A 19,184-nucleotide genomic window follows, 5' to 3' on the forward strand; every position below is an offset into this window, starting at 1 on the left:
AAAGATGGCTGATGTCATCTCTCTCTCTCTCTCTCTCTCTCTCTCTCTCTCTCTCTCTCTCTCTCTCTCTCTCTCTCTCTCTCTCTCTCCTAGGCTAAGAATAGAATTACAGGGAGTCCTTGCCTGGGGTGAGGATCACTCCAACCCAAGGAGAAGCTCCCAGCCACACATACTGAGCATAACAGATAGGAGTGGGAAGGGGAGCAGGCAATGGGTCAGGGGCATTAGAGAGGGGGTGAATGAGTAGTTGTCCATGTCTCTGGATAATATTTTGCATTCCAGTGGGAACCCAAGGGTTCCCCCTGACAATAAGAATGGGACTGTATTTCCAAAATTGTTATGGCAAGTGGGCCCCAAACAAGGCAAGACACAAGCAAAGCCAGTCAAGCACCCTCTCTCACTCAGCAGCACATCTACACATATAAACTTAGTGGGGGGGGGGTTTCTTCATCATGCATGCCCTCATGCACTGAGAGCCTCCAACAGGAAGTGTTTTGCAGAGCCCACAGCACTCACTCAGAAATACTCTCATATTCATTCATACACACAACAGATATACACATACAGTCACCAGCCCCCCCTATCACTCACACACAACTGCCCAGGAATGTATGAGTTTGCTGACTACTGACAGAGAGTGTGTGTGTGTGAGAGAGATTGGAAAGGGTTCGCTCTTTCTAGTCAGCATGTGGCAACCACATGGAGACAGTATCCCAGGTGACAGATAGGGGATCAATATTCTCGTCACAACCTCAACAGGCATTCCCCAAGGAGCCGTTCTCTCCAGTACTATATTTTCAGCATCTCTTCAACCACTTCTACAAGAAAATCCAAATCTACTGGCATATGCCGATGATTTAAAATTATTTATAATCTCCAAAGCCAGTGATGATATTCGCAAAGTTATCAATGATGCGAATTCACAGATTTGTGAAATCATCGAGTACCTGAAAGATCTCAATCTGAATATAAATGCAAGCAAATCTGCTCAAATTACTTATTCCTTTCAGAAACAACCCAATCACATAGAAATAAAAATTGCAGATGTCCCAATCCCAAATGTTTATGCTCACAAAGACCTTGGAGTTGTTTTTGATAAAAATCTCTCCTTTAATGCCCACTATTTATATGTTGCTCAAAAAATTCAAAAAGCAAAATGGTTAATCAAACAAGAAACAGCAGCGATTCAAGACAGAAAAACAGTCATTAAGCATGTTCAAAGATGCATCTTTCCCATTCTGTCCTATGCTTCCGAAATCTGGTCTGGTGCTCCTCGAGTAACCGTCAAGAAATTCCTTGCCCTAGAATATTGGGTTCTTAGATGGCTCAATAGTAAGCTTCGTTTTCCCCATACAATATCCAGGCAACAGCTTTATAAAAACCTAAAAACAAAGCCTTTGCAACAGATGATCAACGAGTCTGGAGTCATGCTTCTAGCAAAGTTAATCACCTCTGCATGCGATTCACCAAACTTAGCCAATATAATAGCTATCCCCAACAGGGAAAATTCAAGAAACCAGCAATTCAAATCCAACCTCTCCACGCTCAAAAAAATGGACAGAATGTTCCCCAATGCATCTCTTCACCTCATAAATCATCTCAACATTGATTGCAACAGGTTAATCAACTCTGAAGCCTACAGGAGTCAGATCTCCGATAAAATGAAGAAAAATAATCCAACCTAGTAATTGCAACTGAAAGCCAAATGTCCTGTCTGCAATTTTTTAAAATTCATAACTGTTCTGCAATTTTTAAATTCATAATTAAAATTCCTAGGCATTGTTAATATCTATATAAAATCTGCTATGTACATATACTTGATTATTTTATGTCGTTCCCATTGTATTTTTATCTGCCCCTAGCCATGTGCTGTGATGGGCTTGCTGTATTTGCAATAAATGAATATTTATTTATTTATTTATTTAAAGTGATAGAGTCAAAGTCAGGAGGGATCAGCCTGGAGGTTAAGATATATTAGTAGGTTTCTCAAACTGCAACTGCATAGGGATTGGCCTTATGGTAGCATTACCAAGGGCATATGATGCAAGAAAGCAAGCTTATACAGCATCAGCCAAAAAAAAAAAAAAAACCATTTCCCATTTTGCCCATTCATTCACTTTAAAAGTTTGTCTGGTTTTTCCTTGAATTTATTTAAGCTATGAACTTCCAAAACGACAGATGGAAGTTTGTTCCAGCAATCAACTACCCGCTGGTTAAAGGCAAATTTCCGCACATCTATCCTACAACTGTCTTTCCTCAATTTGAATTTATGCCCTCTCAGGCAATTATTCTGAGCAAGAGGAAGAATCCCATCAGCATTGAGCATGCTCAAACCATTCAAGGCCTTATACACCTCAGTCAGATCATCTCTCAGGTGCCTAGTCTCCAGACTCTACAATTTGCAGAACTTAAGCCTTTCTTGGTAAAAGGACCCCCGTCATTCTCCTCACCAATCTTGTTGTCTTTCTCTGTACTTGTTCTAGCAACTCTTTCATTCTTCCTAAAATGAATCCTCCAGACCTGTATACATTGCATGACCATTGCCTTATACAAAGGGATAATCACCCCCTTATTCAATAAAAGACAAGACCTCCATGACCTGCTCTGGCAGCCTGTCTGCACTGCTAAGAAAACTTCATATCTGACTGCACAATTACGCCCAGGTTTTTCTCATTCTCTTCTACCCTGAGAGTGTAGTACCACCCAGTTGATATGTTTCTCTGGAGTTACTGCTATCCAGTACTTTGCATTTGTCAATGTTAAACATTAGTTACTACTTCTCACCCATATCCAGTACTTTGCATTTGTCAATGTTAAACATTAGTTACTACTTCTCAGGTTGGTATGTGGAGGACAGATGAGGTGTTATGTCTTAGTGTCTGTTTTCTCAATTCAAAGACAGTTTGAGAAAACTTGGTGAGAGCTTTATAATACTTAGTTTCTGTGATGAACAAATATTCTTGGTTTCTAGATTGTAGGCTGTGATCCTTGTAATAAGTAGACTTCGGGATTGTCATAGATTGGGCACTCATATAAATAAGTCCTGCCAATCTTCAGGAGAACCACAGATGCAAAGCAAATCATCAGTGAGGCCAATTTGATGCAGCTTGGGCTTAAAGGACCCATGCTCAGTTAAGAGAACAGTCACAAACAGTCCCAAGCAAACCAGGGAGACCAGATCTGGTCTCCACTGGTTTGAAGACCAGAGCCACATTGGGAGGAATCTGTCACCACACAGTTTGTTGACTGTTCCCAGGCTGTTTGGCAAAAATGCTGAATAAGCACAGTGGTAATGCTTTCCCTCCCTCTCTCTCTCTTTTAATTTGATATATATTAATTTGGTTGGCTAACTCAAGTGTTATACCCCAATATTCTGCAAGTGTGGCAGAGAGTAATACTCTTCATCTGATTATTAGTAGTGATTATTCATGCATAAAAAATCTGCAGATAAAAGAACCGCTAGATGACAGCAATCACATTGTACTGATGTGGGATTTACTTAAAGATGTAGCTACAAGGAAAAGGTTGGGTTTTTGCTTTCATAAAGGTGACTACAGTGGTCTCAGACAGATTTTATATTCTATACAATGGGACCAACTGATGAAGTTACCATCAGCAAATTCTAAATGGAAAGTATTCAAGGAAATACTCATAGAAGCTACTAAGCTTTTCATACTAACTAAGAAATACCATTCAAGGTTTAGATCTAAATGGATCTCAGAATAACTAATAAGACTCGTTGCAGAGAAGAAAAATGCATGGGTTCATATAAATTATATATAAGCCTGGGGTAGATATAAACTAGCCTGCAATCAAGTCACAAAGTATATTAGCATTAGCATAGGCATACGATGCAAGAAAGTAAACTTATGCAGCATCACCAAAAAAAAAAAAAAAACTCCCATTTCATCCCTCCATTCGTTCCAAATGCCTGTCCAGCTCAGCCTTAAATTTGTTTAGGCTATCAACTTCCATAACAAAAGCTTTAGCATTAGCATTAGTAGAGGCATATGATGCAATAAAGCAAGCTTATGCAGCATCAGCCAAAAAAAAAAAAAAAAAAAACCCACTCCCATTTCACCCCTCCGTTCGTTCGAAATACCTGTCCAGCTGAGCCTTAAATTTATCAACTTCCACAACAAGGGATGGAAGTCTGTTCCACCAACCAACTGCCCGCTGGCTAAAGGCAAATTTCTGCACATCTACTTACATCTGTCTTTCCTCAATTTGAATTTATGCCCTCTCAGGTGACTATTCTGAGCAAGAGGAAGAATCCCATCAACATTGAGCATGCTCAAACTATTCAAGGCTTTATACACCTCTATCAGATCACCTTGCTGGTGCCTAGTCTCCAGACTGTAATTTGCAAAACTTAAACCTTTCTTCGTAAGAGCACCCCTTTGTTCCATTCACTAATCTTGTTGCCCTTCTCTGTACTCGTTCCAGCAGCTCTACAACCTTCTTGAAATGAGGCCTCCACAACTGTATAAAGTACTCAAGGTTTGGCCTGACCATTGCCTTATAAAAAGGAATAATCACCTCCTCATCCCTGCTAGAAAAATTCCTGTATATCATTGACAAGACACCATGAGCTACTCTTGCAGCCCGTCTGCACTGCTCAGAGAACTTCATATATGCCTGCCCAATTTCCCCCAGGTTCTTTTCATTCACTACCATTGTCAGTGTAGTACCACAGAGTTGATGTGCTGCTCTGGGGTTACTGTTTCCCATATGTAGTACTTTACATTTGCCACCTCTCAGCCCATTTGCTCAACCTTTTCAGATCCTGTTACAGCAGCATAGCGTCAGTAATGTCCTTAACAACCCTGCCAACTTTTGTATCGTCTGTAAACTTGGACATTAAGCTTGATATACCATCATCAGTATTATTTATAAATACAGAAAACAATAATGGACCCAACACTGAACCCTGAGGGACTCCACCAATAACATTAGTCCACGATGAGCAGTGTCCATTGATTACCACTCTGTCTTCTCTCCCTCAACCATCCCTTTATCCAAAGCAGCAATTTGCCTCCAATTCCACACTGCTCCAATATCAAAATTATTCCCTGCATCCAGTTCTTTTGTAACTGCATCATAGTATCCAATCAAATTGGTCAGGCAAGACTTTCCCTTAACAAAACCATGCTGAGCTATAACTGAAGTCTTGTCTAGATGATCCTGCAGTGCCTCTTTAACCAGTGCCTCTATTAATTTTCCTGGAACAGAAGTTAAACTCACAGGCCTATAATTACTTCTGTCAGCCTTTGATCCTCCTTTATGAATTGGGGTCACATTTGCACATCACCAGTCTATGGGTATCTCCCCTGAGTCCAAAGAAGCTCTCATAATTATGGCTATGGGTTTGCTTACTTCCTTTGCTGCCTCCTTTAATATAACTGGATAGATCCCATCCACCCCAGGTGCCTTTTTTATGTTTATTCTCAACAATTTCTCCTCCACTTTCCTCTCAGTTATTACAAAATCATCTAGCTCACTGCCAGAGTTTACTTCACCTCTGGCATTCCCCTTCCTGAATAACTCCTCAAAGTACTCATGCAAAATACTCGTTTAGTTTGTTAGCCACCTTAGCAGGATCCTCAACTGTTGAACCATCAATATCCAGTGGACCAATCCGATTTATCCCTTTCCTTCTAGAGTTTACATAGGTAAAGAACTCTTTTCTGTTTATCTTTGCATCCTTTGCCAAGGATTTCTCATAATCTGCCTTTGCCTGCCTAATCTCCTTTGTGACTTGGTTACAGACCAGCTTATATCTATCATAGGCTTCCATGTCAACCTTTAATTTCTATGTATCCCATGCATTTTTCTTCTCTGCCATATGTCTCATTAGTTTATCTGACATCCATTTAGGCCTAAACCTTAACAATATTTCTTAGTTGGTATGTAAAGCCTAGTAACTTCCAAGTTAAGTTCTTTGAATGCTTCCGATTTTGAATTTGCTGTTGGAAGTCTGTTCCACCAATCAACCACCCGCTGGCTAAAGGCAAATTTCCACACATCTATTCTACAACTGTCTTTCCTCAATTTGAATCTATGTCCCCTGAGATTCTTCCTCTTGCTTGTATATTCCCAGGGGCTCACATCTGGTGAGTATGGGCTTGGCGCACCCAGGGTCCTGAGCTGGATATCATCATTCTTCTTTTTCTTGGTGATTCCCTTCTACTTTTGTCTCTCTCTGTCTCTCTCTCTCTCTCTCTCTCTCTCTCTCTCTCTCTCTCTCTCTCTCTCTCTCTCTCTCTCTCTCTCTCGGGGTAATTCAGAAATTTTTTTTTTGGCTGGTGCAGCGTAAGCCTCAGGCTTCCTTGCACCATATGGCTAATAATAATAATAATAATAATAATAATATTCAAGTCCTTATACACCTCAATCAGATCGCCTCGCAGGTTCCTACTCTCCAGGCGCTGCAGTTTGCAGAACTTAAGCCTTTCTTGTTAAGAGCAACCCTTTGTTCCTCTCACCAATCTTGTTGCCCTTCTTTGTACTTGTTCTAGCAACTCTATATTCTTCCTAAAATGAGGCCTCCAGACCTGTACACAGTACTCTATGTGTGGCCTGAATTAGGCAAGCCAAGGCAGATTATGAGAAATATTTGGTAAAGAATGCAAAGGAAAATAGCAAAGGTTCCTTTTCTTATGTAAACACTAAAAGAAAGGGATGAATCACATTGGTCCACCTGATATAGAAGATTCAACCATTGATGATCCTGCTCAGGTTGTTGACAATGTGAATAAGTATTTTGCATCTAAATCTCACACAACCTAATTCTCACACAAATCAATGAGATCACCATGTTTTTTTGATTGTTCTCCAATAACCTGTTTACTGCCTGATCCAAATTTACAGTTGGGAGAATACTAGGTAACACTGATGGTATTCTCTTTCGATATATCATCATGAAATGTGATAGCTGGTGTTTTTTGGTGACCTGTGTTAAATTCAAAAGGACTTGATGGTAATTAATTATAATTATACACATTTCATATAATTATTTAGACTAGTTGTTTATCATTTCATACATTAAATTTCAGGTGGTAGATGACTTTCATCGACCGGTGAAATATCACCACTTTGCTTATTGGAGGCTTGAAGTGGTGAAACCCATGTTTAGTCTCTAGAGCAAAGTTTCCGGTATCCCCCTCCCCCCCATATTTCTCCTTCAACCCATGCACGGTACTAAGTACTATAGGTTTTGATACCTTTCGTGTTTGGGGTTTTCATAAAAAAAAAAAAAAAAAGGAATGAGCTGTAATATGGGGATGTATGTGAATTGGCCGAAACATTTTGTTTTCTTTCATCATTAGTCTATAGGTAATTAAAATTCTGAGAAATCACTTGTTAGATAATTAAACAGTTAAAAATACCTCATCATTATCACAAAATCCTTCATTTTATTTTTGAAAATTTTATATTCCAGAACTTCTCCCAGATTCTTTAAGAAAAGAGATCCTTGAAAGGGTTTACAGCATGATACCTAAATATGGTAACAGTTACAGAATTTTTTTTAAAAATTTTACTCATTAGTAGTCATATACAGGGCAAGTCATAAGTTGTTTTACCTACCATTTGTTTTTAAAAAAGCAATCTATGGTTTTAAACCTGCTAGAAAACAATAATGTAAACATATTAATAAAAGACTCAACATTTTTTTAACTATTTTATTTTACATCTACCCATTCAAAATGATGGCCTCGCTCCTTAAAACAAGAAGCAAGTCTTTTTTAAAATTTTTACAAACTTTGAAACATAATTTCTATCAGCTGCTGCAAATGCTTCTGTAATTATTGTTTTCATCATCTCAATAAAGTTAGGTTCCCAGTCATAGACCCTATTTTTTAAATGTTCCCACAAAATATAATTCATGGGTGTTAAATGTGGAGATCACGCAGGCCACTCAGTCAAGCTGCAACTTCCATTCCATCTGTTTGGGAATTTTTCATCCAGAAATCTTCTCACCATTAAGGAATAATGGGAAGGTGCACCATCCTGCACAAAATACAAATCTTTTTTAGCAATTTTTGGCCGGATGAAATCCTTGAGCATTGCAAGATAACTCTCACCTTTTACATTTTCATCAAAGAAATAAGGCTCTATAACACCTGAACAAATTCTGCTCAGACAGTCACTCCAGGCATGTTCAATTTTTGCTCAATCACATGGAGATTGTCAGTAGCCCAGTAAACACAATTCTGCCTATTCACATTACCATTTAATTTAAAAAATGGATTTATCTCTTCACATAATTTGATAAATGAAATTTTAATTTTTTTTTTTTACACATCTCAAGCATCTTCTCTGAAAATTGTAATCTCTTGTGTGGAACATCCTCATTTAAGGCATGTAACAATCTTGGAATATAGGCCTTATATCCAGAAGCCTTTAAAATTTTGATTATTGTGGTCTGATTCTGATTATTAAAGGATATTCAGTTCCAATGACAATATTTTGGTTGATTTTTGTGGACTTTTTAACAAGGACACATGTAACTTATAAATATTTGTTGCAGAAACAGATGAAGTGGGTCTTCCACTTTTGCGAAGGTCTGAAACATTATCTGATTTCTCACATTTCTTCATAATGCTATTAACAGTGGGTTTTGAGTTGAGGAGTCACTTCTGAATGTTTAGTGCATTGTCACTAAAACAGTTTTTTTTTTTTTTTTTTTTTTTATCACAACCAAAATTCTTTTTTTCCAACTTAAAAGGTGACATGGTCATGTAAATCTTCTATCTTTCCTTCAACAAACAAAACAATAATTAGAAAAATATCTTTAAAATGGTAAAGTGACTTATGACTCGTCCTGTATATGGCACATTTTTAATTTGAGAATTTATTTTTAATTTCAGAATTTATTTCCAAATAAAAGAAATATTTGACATCAGTAAGATTAAAATTTTTGTTTCCTTTTAATTTTTAAGACAACAAATCTCTAGAGTAGTAAGAACATAATTTTGCAGAATTTTTTCGAATATTGTAATGTAATTACCAAGTGAGCTGATTAATGTTTTTAAACATTACAAAAATAATGGTTTAATATAAAAGTGAAAACTTTTTGAGAATGTATATAATGTAAAACACTAAAATGCATGTGAAACTCCAAAATACAGAAATTGAAAAGAATGATAAACTATCCCTGAGAGATGGGTAACATCTTATATTAACATATTTTTTGGTGTTTTCATTTAGTCATAATATAAAGGTATGGGTATTAAAAACTTAGAATATATTAGTACCAGTGGTCACCATAAGTTTAAAAAGCTGGAACAATAGTATATACTAGAGATATGTTGTAGTTTTAGACATATGACCAGAAGTGTAATCTTTTTATATAAATATGTTAAAGGATAATATCATTTCTCTTTTCATTTTTTGTGCAAAAATGTCTTGTTTGGAATTTATTTTAAGCAACCATAAATTCACAATTATTGAGTCTCAGGACATCAGTATGTTTGGGACACCCGGATGTGAACAGCTAAGCAGACTCAAGGATTAAGTTGTAGGAATACTCTTTTGCATTTTAACATGATTAAGGGGATGCAGTTGGCTGCTCTGAACCTGTTTTTTCTATTGAATCTGTTCATTGCAGACGTACTTTCCAGCATATCAAAGTTGACTGTTTCATGTTTAGTTAAATGAGAAGGTAAGGCAGTTGTGTAAAAAAGAAATCTGTTGTGATATTACCGTTGGAAATTTCTCAGGTGGTAAGTTTGATATCACAGTCATTGTGCCAAAGTGTGAACTATATACACTGTGTTACAGCACAGATAACACACTCCACAATGTGAGACACACACACACACACACACTCTTTTTTATTTTTCAGATATCACAGGAATCAAAAAGTAGATAGGCAGTGACCATAAGGAATCAGTTTCATGTAGTATTTTTTTTATTTTTAATAATAAACATTGAAGTTTCTTCATGCTATGGAAATGTTAGAAGAATTTTTGATAGACATTTTCTGTTTAGTTGATAAATCTCACCTTGTTTATCCGCAATTATTGGATGTGGAAATAATGAGAACTTCCATGAACAGAAGATTTATTGAAGCAAAGCACAACTACATTTATATGGAAGAAAAGCCAGATGAGGAGACAAGGCTTTTGCTGTATTCACTGTTTAAGCAAGTAATGTAATTTTATTTAGTATGTATTAGAAATATTTGTGTTAAGTAAGCTGTTTTTCAGAACAGAATAAATTAATTTATATTTTCAGTTTGGAGTGAATGAATTATTATTATTATGAGAGAGAGAGAGAGAGATTAAAGGAAGCAATTTTCTTTTTACTAAATTTATAATGTTATAATAATGACAGGTAAGTTTAATAAAAATATTTTTCAGACACACTAAGCATTAAAATAAATAATTATAAAATTCCTAAAAATTGAGTCCTAAATAAATGCATATGATAATGAAAGTGTTTAGTGAAAGTGTATCTGTTATCTCAAGTGTAACTTGAGATAACAGAAGAGGAGAAAAAGAAGTATGCATTGGAACTTAAGAACAAGTCTGAGCTTCTGCAGATCTTTCAGGACCAAGATATTGACGAGGAATACAACTTTCTGAAAGTGATAAAGCCCAAAAAACCCTATAGGTAAAAAGAAATTAAAAATTAAAAAACAAAGAATTAAAAATTAGTCAAGAAACACTTGTCTTGATGAACCAAAGATGAAGAGTGAGGTAAACACTGATAAGGACAAAATTGAGTATACTGAGTTATGCAAAGCCATTAGAAAGAGACTCAGAGAAGACATAAGAAGGTTTAATACAAAAAGAGTAGAATAAGCATTAAGGGAAAACAAAGGACTTAAATCAGCAGTCAAGAGAAGCAATACAGAAAGACAAATTATACTGAAACTATAGAATAGTGATGATGTACTTATAAATAGCAGAGATGGCATAATTCAAATAGAAGAAGACTATTTGAATAGTCTTCTGCTATTTGAAAAAAAAATTATATAAGGAGTGAGGGAATGATGCCAACAATGGGGTAGATGGATCACAAATTAGCAACACATACAACACACACCCAATATCCTTCCTGATGAGGTAGAACATGCATTGAAGAAAATGATGAATCAGAAAGCCCTGGGTGAAGATGGAGTTACTGTAGAGCTGTTAAAATTGGGAGGAAAAGACATGACACAGAAACTCTCAACTCTTCACAAAATACATTAGAAAAGGTGTGTGATGCCTAAGGAGTGAAATAATGCAATCATAATTTTGCTGCATAAGAAAGGAGATAAATCAGAAATTGGAAATTATAGACCAATTAGCTTGTTGTTCCACATCTACAATTTGTTCACAATGGCCATTACTAACAGATTAGAAAGAATACTTGATGAGAATCAACCAAAACAACAAGCTTGCTCTCCTCTGCATCTGGTCTAACATATCCACATCTTTCAGCAGATTAAGCTTCCAGACCTGTATGCAACACTTAAGACATAGCTAACTATTTCCTTATATAATGGGGTAATCATCTTCTTATTCCTACTGGCAAAATTCCTGTATATCATTGACAAAACCCCATGAACTGTACTGGCAACCCATCTGCACTACTCAGAGAGCTTCATATCTTTGTATTGCACAATTATCCCCAGATCTTTTTCATTCTCCACTACCCTAAGTGTGGTACCACTTGATTGGTAGATTAAACTGGGATTCAACTACCAATATGAAGCACCTTGCATTTGTCAAACTTCAACTTCCACTTCTCTGCTCATCTACCTAATTTATCTAGATCTTGTTGCAGTAGCATACTTCCTTGATTACTGTCATTAGCCACTTCACCAACCTTCATATGATCTGTAACCTTAGACTAGGCCTGATATGCCTTCATCAATATCATTAACGAATATTGAAAACAACAGTGGGCCCAGCACTGAACTCTGGGAGAACTCCACTAATAACATTTCTTCAGAAGAGTAATGCTCATTGATAACAACTCTGTTTTCTGCCACTCAACCAACACTTTATCCATAACAGTAACTTGCCCTTACTGTGACTTTGTTCCAGTTTGTACCACAGACTTTTATGTGCAACATAAGTTTTCAGAGGATATGAAGGTTGGCAGAGTGGACAGTAGCAACAGTATGCCACTCCAGCAAGAGCTGAGAAATGGTAGTTGAGGTTTAACATTGACGAAAGCAAAGTACTGTATATGGGTTGCAGTAATTCCAGATTAACATATCAGCTATACAATACTACACTAAGGGTAGTGGAAGATAAAATATACATTCACAGTATGAGATATAACTAAAACAATGCCATTTTTAGCTTTTTTAAGAATTGCTGCATATTATTATGCTGCATTTGGACAAGCTTGTACGGTGTCTAATTCTTTTGCAGCCTGAGATTTAAGCCCTTAAAGTGCTCTAGTCTAATTCACTTTATACGCCATCAGGCATCTCTCATATTGTGGAGCTATACTTCATAACTGTTTTGTCATCATTGCACACCAAGGTACCTACCAACCCACCGAAGAAGGGCCAGATAGCCCAGAAATGGTACCGTGTGGGTGGTGGTATCTGCTGAGAATAAGTAACAATAATCTTCTCCTTGGGTAAAGTGTTACTTATTTGAAGTAAGTAACTTCAATATCATGGCAACTCGTAAAGATATTCACAATATGAGATATAACTAAAACGATGCTGTTTTTAGCTTTTTTTAAAAATTTCTGCATACCAATATGCTGCATTAGCGCAAACTTGTATGATGTCTAATTCTTTCGCAGCCTGAGGCTTAAGTTCTTAAAGTGCTCTATGACATTCTGATTTTATTGGCCCATTCTATATGTCCGTACAGTTGCTCATTTTACTCATCAGTGGCATTAGCTCTATAACACACTCCTGCTCTCATTTTTCTTTTCCCATTGTTTGTTACACATTTGACTGACTACATATTGCCCTGATCACCCATGTCAACTGGACGCACCGCCTTAGATTTTGTGTTTTTTAAGTTAGAGCATAACCCTCACTTCCTCCGGCGTCTCCGTAGCCAGGTGGGAAGGAGCAGCAGTGCGTAGCACACGCTTCTTGATTAGACCGGGGTTCGAGACCGTCACCACCAAATACGGAGGATGCGGAAAGGCCAAGGGAATGACCACCGCATATTCCCGGAGCAATATGGCCTTAGTTGCTAATGCTCCTAAAAACCAAACAAACAACAACAATCACTTCCTCCTGTCCTATGTATCCTTTCTGTGCATATTATACTTCCCATATTCAAATTCTGCATCCCTAATATCTGAGTGATACCATGTCTCTGATATCCATGTCACAATGTCTGAACATGGTGATTTGATCAGAACTTCAAATTCATCAGATTTATTTACTGTTCCTAGCAATCATTGGTGTATATTCAAGGATATGTGCACCTGTTTTTACTCTTAGTAACCCTAACACAACCCATGTATTTGTTTCTTCCATGAAGAACTCCAGCAGGTTTTGTAAACCCTGATACTTCATTTTCCAGGCTGCTACATGTTTCAGTAGAAGCAATGCAAGGATCACTTTCACCTCTGCCTGTAGTTGTGGTTAATCTGTTAATCATTGTATTCCTTTTTAGCTAGCAGTTTTTCAACCCACCTAACACTGTCTTGATGGCATGAGCAAATAATCTCATACCTTCCCTGTAAAAACAATCTTTCCTGTTAAAAAGCACAGAGCATGCTGAGAACAATTCCATCTCATGAGTTTTGCAGTCTTTTCTTGGCTGAACTGATTGACATGGCTCTCATTATGCATTCCCTCCCATGTGTCCCACCTATTGTGGGTGGATTGCAGCCTTTTAGTTTCATTCCCAACTTCTTTAACATTGTCTTGCACTTGTAAATTTAATCTGCTGATCTTCCACTCTTGATATCATTAGTATCAACTAGGGCTGTTGAATGATTAAAAATTTTAATCTTAATTTTAATCTTAAATTTCAAGTTACAGGTAATCCAAATGTACAATGAAAACTAAGCATTAAAAACTACTAACAAACAGTAATACAGTGAATTATTACCAAAGTAAAAGTTTTCATTTAAAATAAAATAGTAAAATAAAACTAGAAATTTACTGTTTATTAGGAACTTTAGTCCTGAGATAATTAAAAATATAAAATATATAAAAATGTAACTTGTTAACAAGAGAGACTGCTTCTGTGGATGGGATACACTTAGATAGAAAGGGTGCAAGAATATTTCCTGATGCTATCGAGGCAGTGTTAGGTGCATTAGAAAACAGCTAACTTCGGGGGGGGGGGGGGATTCACAGACTAAACGGTTAACAGTAGCCACAGGTAGAGGTGAAAGTGATTCTGTCATCATGGAACAGGTAAATACATGGGATGTGCTAGGGTAACTAAGAGTAAGAATAGGTGCCTGCATACTAGGATGTACACCAATGCTAAGAGTATAGTTAATAAATTTGATGAATTTGAGGTGCTATTCAAGACATCAAAGACAGAAATTGTTGGGATATCAGAGACATGGTGTCACACTGATGTTAAGAAACACAAAATCTAAGGAAGTACATCCAGTTGATGTGGGTGGACAATGAAATTTTGATTCAGTTTGGTGACATAAGCACTGGAAAAGCAAAATTGAGAGTAGGAGGAGGAGTATGTTATAGGCCAAATGACTCTGATTAGTACAGTGAACATCTGTACAGAGAAATAGAATGGGCCAGTAAATCGGATTGTCTTATAATGGGGGATTTTAACTTCCCAGACATTGACTGGAACTTGTGAGTTGGTCGCTCGGATATTAGCAAGACATTTGTAGATTTATTGGATGATTGTTTTCTACAGCAGTAGATAGTAGCATGTTTGAGAGGCAACAAGAGGAAGTAATACTCTTGATCTGATTATCAGAAGTGATTATTTATGCATTAAGAATATGCAGATAAAAGAACCACTAGGTGGCAGTTCTCACAGTGTACTGATGTGGGATTTACTTTATTTACTTAAAGATGTAACTAACATCAGGAATAAAGTTGACTTGCTTTATTATTGCTTTTGTAAAGGTGATTACAGTGGTCTCAGACAGTCCTTAAATTCTATACAGTGGGACCAACTGATAAGGTTACCAACAGAATACTCTAAATGGGAAACATTCAAGGAATTAATCTTGGAAGCTACAAAGTACTAAGTAGCAATTAAGAATAGTGCATTAACATTTAGGCACAAATGGATGCTAGATGAACTAATGAGATTTGTGGCAGAGAAGAAAATGCATGGGATGCATATAAATTATCAAGTGACACAGAAGCCTATGGTAGATATAAGCTAGTCTGTAATCATGTCACCAAGGAAGTTAGGCAAGCGAAGGCAGATTACGAGAAATCTTTGGCAAGGGATGCAAAGAAAAATAGCAAAGACTTCTTTACTTACATAAACCCTAGAAGGAAGGGGATGAATCAGATTGGTCCACTTGATATCAATGGTTTGACAGTCAATGATTCTGCTCAAGTAGCTGACAAACTGAATGAGTATTTTGCATCTACATTCACACATTAGGAATTCTTTAAGGAAGCGGATGCCAGAAGTTTATCAAACTCTAACAGGGAGCCAAATGATTTTGTAATAACTGAGAGTAAAGTGGAGAAGAAATTGTTGAAGATAAACATTAGAAAGGCACCTGGGGTGGGTGGATGGGATCTATCCAGTTATATTAAAGGAGGCAGCAAAGGAAGTAAGCGAACAATTAGCGATGATTATGAGAGCATCTTTGAACTCAAAGGAGGTCCCTTTGGACTGCAGATGTGCAAATGTATCTACAATTCACAAAGGGGGATCAAAGGGTGACATGAGTAATTACAGACCTGATAGTTTAACTTCTGTTCCAAGGAAAATAATGGAGTCACTGGTTAAAGAAGCACTGCAGGATCATCTAGATGAGATTGCAGGTGTAGTTCAGATGCAGCATGGGTTTGTTAAGAGAAAGTCTTGTTTGACCAATTCAATTGGATACTATGATGTGGTCACAAAGGAACTAGATGCAAAAAATGATTTTGATATCATATACTTGGATTTCAGAAAAGCTTTTAATACTGTTGCACATGGAAGACTACTGTACAAATTGGAGCAATATGGTATTAAGGGCAAGTTGCTGCTAGGGATAAAGGGATAGTTTAGTGGGAGAAGATGGAGAGTGATAATCAGTGGACTATTCTTTGTGGACTAATGTTATTAATGGAGTCCCCTAGGTTTCAGTGTTGGATCCAATGTTATTTTTCTGTATTTATCAATGATATTGATGAAGGTATATCAGGCTTAATGTTGAAGTTTGCAGATGATACAATAGACGGCAGTTTTGTTAATGATGGTAATAACTCTATGGTACTGCAACAGGATCTAAAAAATTTTGGCAGATAGGCTGAGAAGTGGCAGCTGTAGTTTAATATTGACAAATGCAAAGTATGGTATATGGGTAGCAGTAATCCCAGAGTAAAATACCAATTGTGCGGTATAGCACTCAGGTAGTGGAGAATGAAAAAAAGACATGGCGTAATTGTGCAGTGAGATATCAAGTTTTCTGAGCAGTATAGGAAGGCTGCAAGAGTAGCTCATGGGATCATATCAGTGATATACAAGAATTGGAATTTTTCTAGCAGTGATAAGGTGCTTATCCTCTTGTATGGGACAATGGTCAGGCCACACCTTGAGTATTGTGTACAGGTCTGGAGGCCTCATTTTAGGAAGGATGTAGAGTTGCTAGAACGAGTACAAAGAAGGGCAACAAGATTGGTGAGGGGGACAAAGGGTTACTCTTATCAAGAAAGGCTTAATTTCTGCAAATTGCAGCATTTGGAGACTAGGCACCCACAAGGTGATCTGATCGAGGTGTATAATATCTTGAATGGTTTGAGCTCGCTCAATACTGATGGGATTCTTCCTCTTGCTCAGATTGTTCACCTGAGGGGACAAATTCAAATTGAGGAAAGACAATTGTAGAATAGATGTGAGGAAATTTGGATTTAGCCATTGGGTGGTTGATAGTTTGAACAAACTTCCACCTTAAATAAGTCCAAGGCAGAACTAGGTAGAAGTCAAGCATTTGGAGTAAATGGATGGGTGAAATGGGAAGTTTTTTTGTTTTTTTTTTATCAGCTTGCTTTCTTGCATCATATGTCTCTGTTATGCTAATATTATTAATTTCCTCGATTATGCCACTTATTGGGACAAATAATTCAATTTAAGTTGGCAGCAGCATTGAGCTAAGCCTACTTTTTATCAAGTAATGTCCAGCAAGCAAAAAAGACTCACACACGGCACTGTAGTTGTGGGTAACATCAGCTATTAGCATTAGCATTAGTAGAGACATATGATGCAAGAAAGCAAGTTTATGCAGCATCAGCCAAAAAAAAAAAAAAAAAAAAAAAAAAAAACAAGCACTTCCACTTCACCCCCTCCATTCGTTCAAAATACCTGTCCAGCTGAGCCTTAAATTTATTTAGGCTATCAACCTCCACGACAAGGGATGGAAGTCTGTTCCACCAACCAACCAACTACCCGCTGGCTAAAGGCAAATTTCCGCACATCTATCCTATATCTATCTTTCCTCAATTTGAATTTATGCCTTCTCAGGTGATTATTCTGAGCAAGAGGAAGAATCCCATCAGAATCCCTCAAACCATTCAATGCTTTATACACCTTTATCAGATCACCTCGCCGGTGCCTAGTCTCCAGACACTGTAATTCGCAAAACTTAAGCCTTTCTTTGTAAGCGCAACCCTTTGTTCCATTCACTAATCTTGTTGCCCTTCTCTGTACTCGTTCCAGTAGCTCTACATCCTTCTTGAAATGAGGCCTCCAGACCTGTATACTCCAGACCAAGGTGTGGCCTAACCATTGCCTTATACAAGGGAATAATCACCTCCTTATCCCTGCTAGAAAAATTCCTGTATATCATTGACAAGACACCATGAGCTACTCTTGCAGCCCATCTACACTGCTCAAAGAACTTCATATCTGCCTGCACAATTACCCCCAGGTCCTTTTCATTCTCTACCACTGTCAGTGTAGTACCACAGAGTTGGTACGTTGCTCTGGGGTTGCTGTTTCCCATATGTAGTACTTTACATTTGTCAATTTTGAACTTCATTTGCCACCTCTCAGCCCATCTGCTCAACCTTTCCAGATCCTGTTGCAGCAGCATAGTGTCAGTAGTGTCCTTGACAACCTTTGTATTGTCTGAAAACTTGGACATTACGCTTGATATACCATAATCAATATCATTTATAAATACAGAAAACAATAATAGACCCAACACTGAACCTGAGGGACTCCACTAATAAAATTAGTCCACGATGAGCAGAGTCCATTGATTACCACTCTCTGTCTTCTCCCCCTCAACCACCCCTTTATCCATAGCAGCAATTTGCCTCCAATGCCACACTGCTCCAATTTGTGCAGCAGTCTTCCATGTGCAACAGTATCAAAAGCCTTTCTAAGATCCAAGTATATAATATCAAAGTTATTTCCTGCATCCAGTCCTTTTGTGACTGCATCATAGTAGCCAATCAAATTGGCCAGGCAAGACTTCCCCTTAACAAAACCATGCTGTGTCCGAGCTATAACTGAAGTCTTGTCTAGATGATCCTGCAGTGCTTCTTTAACCAGTGCCTCCATTAATTTTCCTGGAACAGAAGTTAAACTCACAGGTCTATAATTACTTGTGTCAGCCTTTGATCCTCTGTGAATTGGGGTCACAGTTGCACATCTCCGGTCTATGGGTACCTCCCCTGATTCCAAGGGAGCTCTCATAATTATGGCTATGGGTTTGCTTACTTCCTTTGCTGCCTCCTTTAATATAACTGGATAGATCCCATCCACCCCGCGTGCCTTTCTTGTGTTTATATTCAACAATTTCTCCTCCACTTTATTCTCAGTTATTACAAGATTATCTAGCTTACTGCCAGAGTTGAATACACCTCTGGCATTCCCCTCGTTGAATAACTCACGTGTAAATGTCGATGCAAAATATTCATTTAGTTTGTTAGCTACCTGAGCAGGATCATCAACAGTTGACCCATTGATATCAAGTGGACCAATCTGATTCATCCCCTTCCTTCTAGAGTTTACATAAGTAAAGAACTCTGCTGTTTTTCTTTGCATCCCTTGCCAAAGATTTCTCGTAATCTGCCTTCGCCTGCCTAACCTCCTTTGTAACTT

At 37.5% G+C, this 19,184-nt stretch overlaps 1 protein-coding gene across 1 annotated transcript in view; it reads left to right on the forward strand.

Annotated features, from left to right (window-relative positions):
* The first annotated feature begins 7,439 nt into the window (after positions 1 to 7,439).
* The window catches only part of LOC150080949 (enoyl-CoA delta isomerase 2-like), a 97,984-nt gene continuing 86,239 nt past the window's right edge, over positions 7,440 to 19,184 (forward strand). The window contains exon 1 of the mRNA XM_090380861.1: positions 7,440 to 7,507. Within this exon, the coding sequence (XP_090236987.1) occupies positions 7,505 to 7,507 (3 nt within the window). The 5' untranslated portion in view covers positions 7,440 to 7,504. The remainder of the gene's footprint in view (positions 7,508 to 19,184) is intronic.

The sequence above is a fragment of the Mastigoproctus giganteus genome, chromosome 9, assembly GCF_048544385.1.
Source record: "Mastigoproctus giganteus isolate SK-2022 chromosome 9, ASM4854438v1, whole genome shotgun sequence".
Taxonomy (NCBI): Eukaryota; Metazoa; Arthropoda; class Arachnida; order Uropygi; family Thelyphonidae; genus Mastigoproctus; species Mastigoproctus giganteus.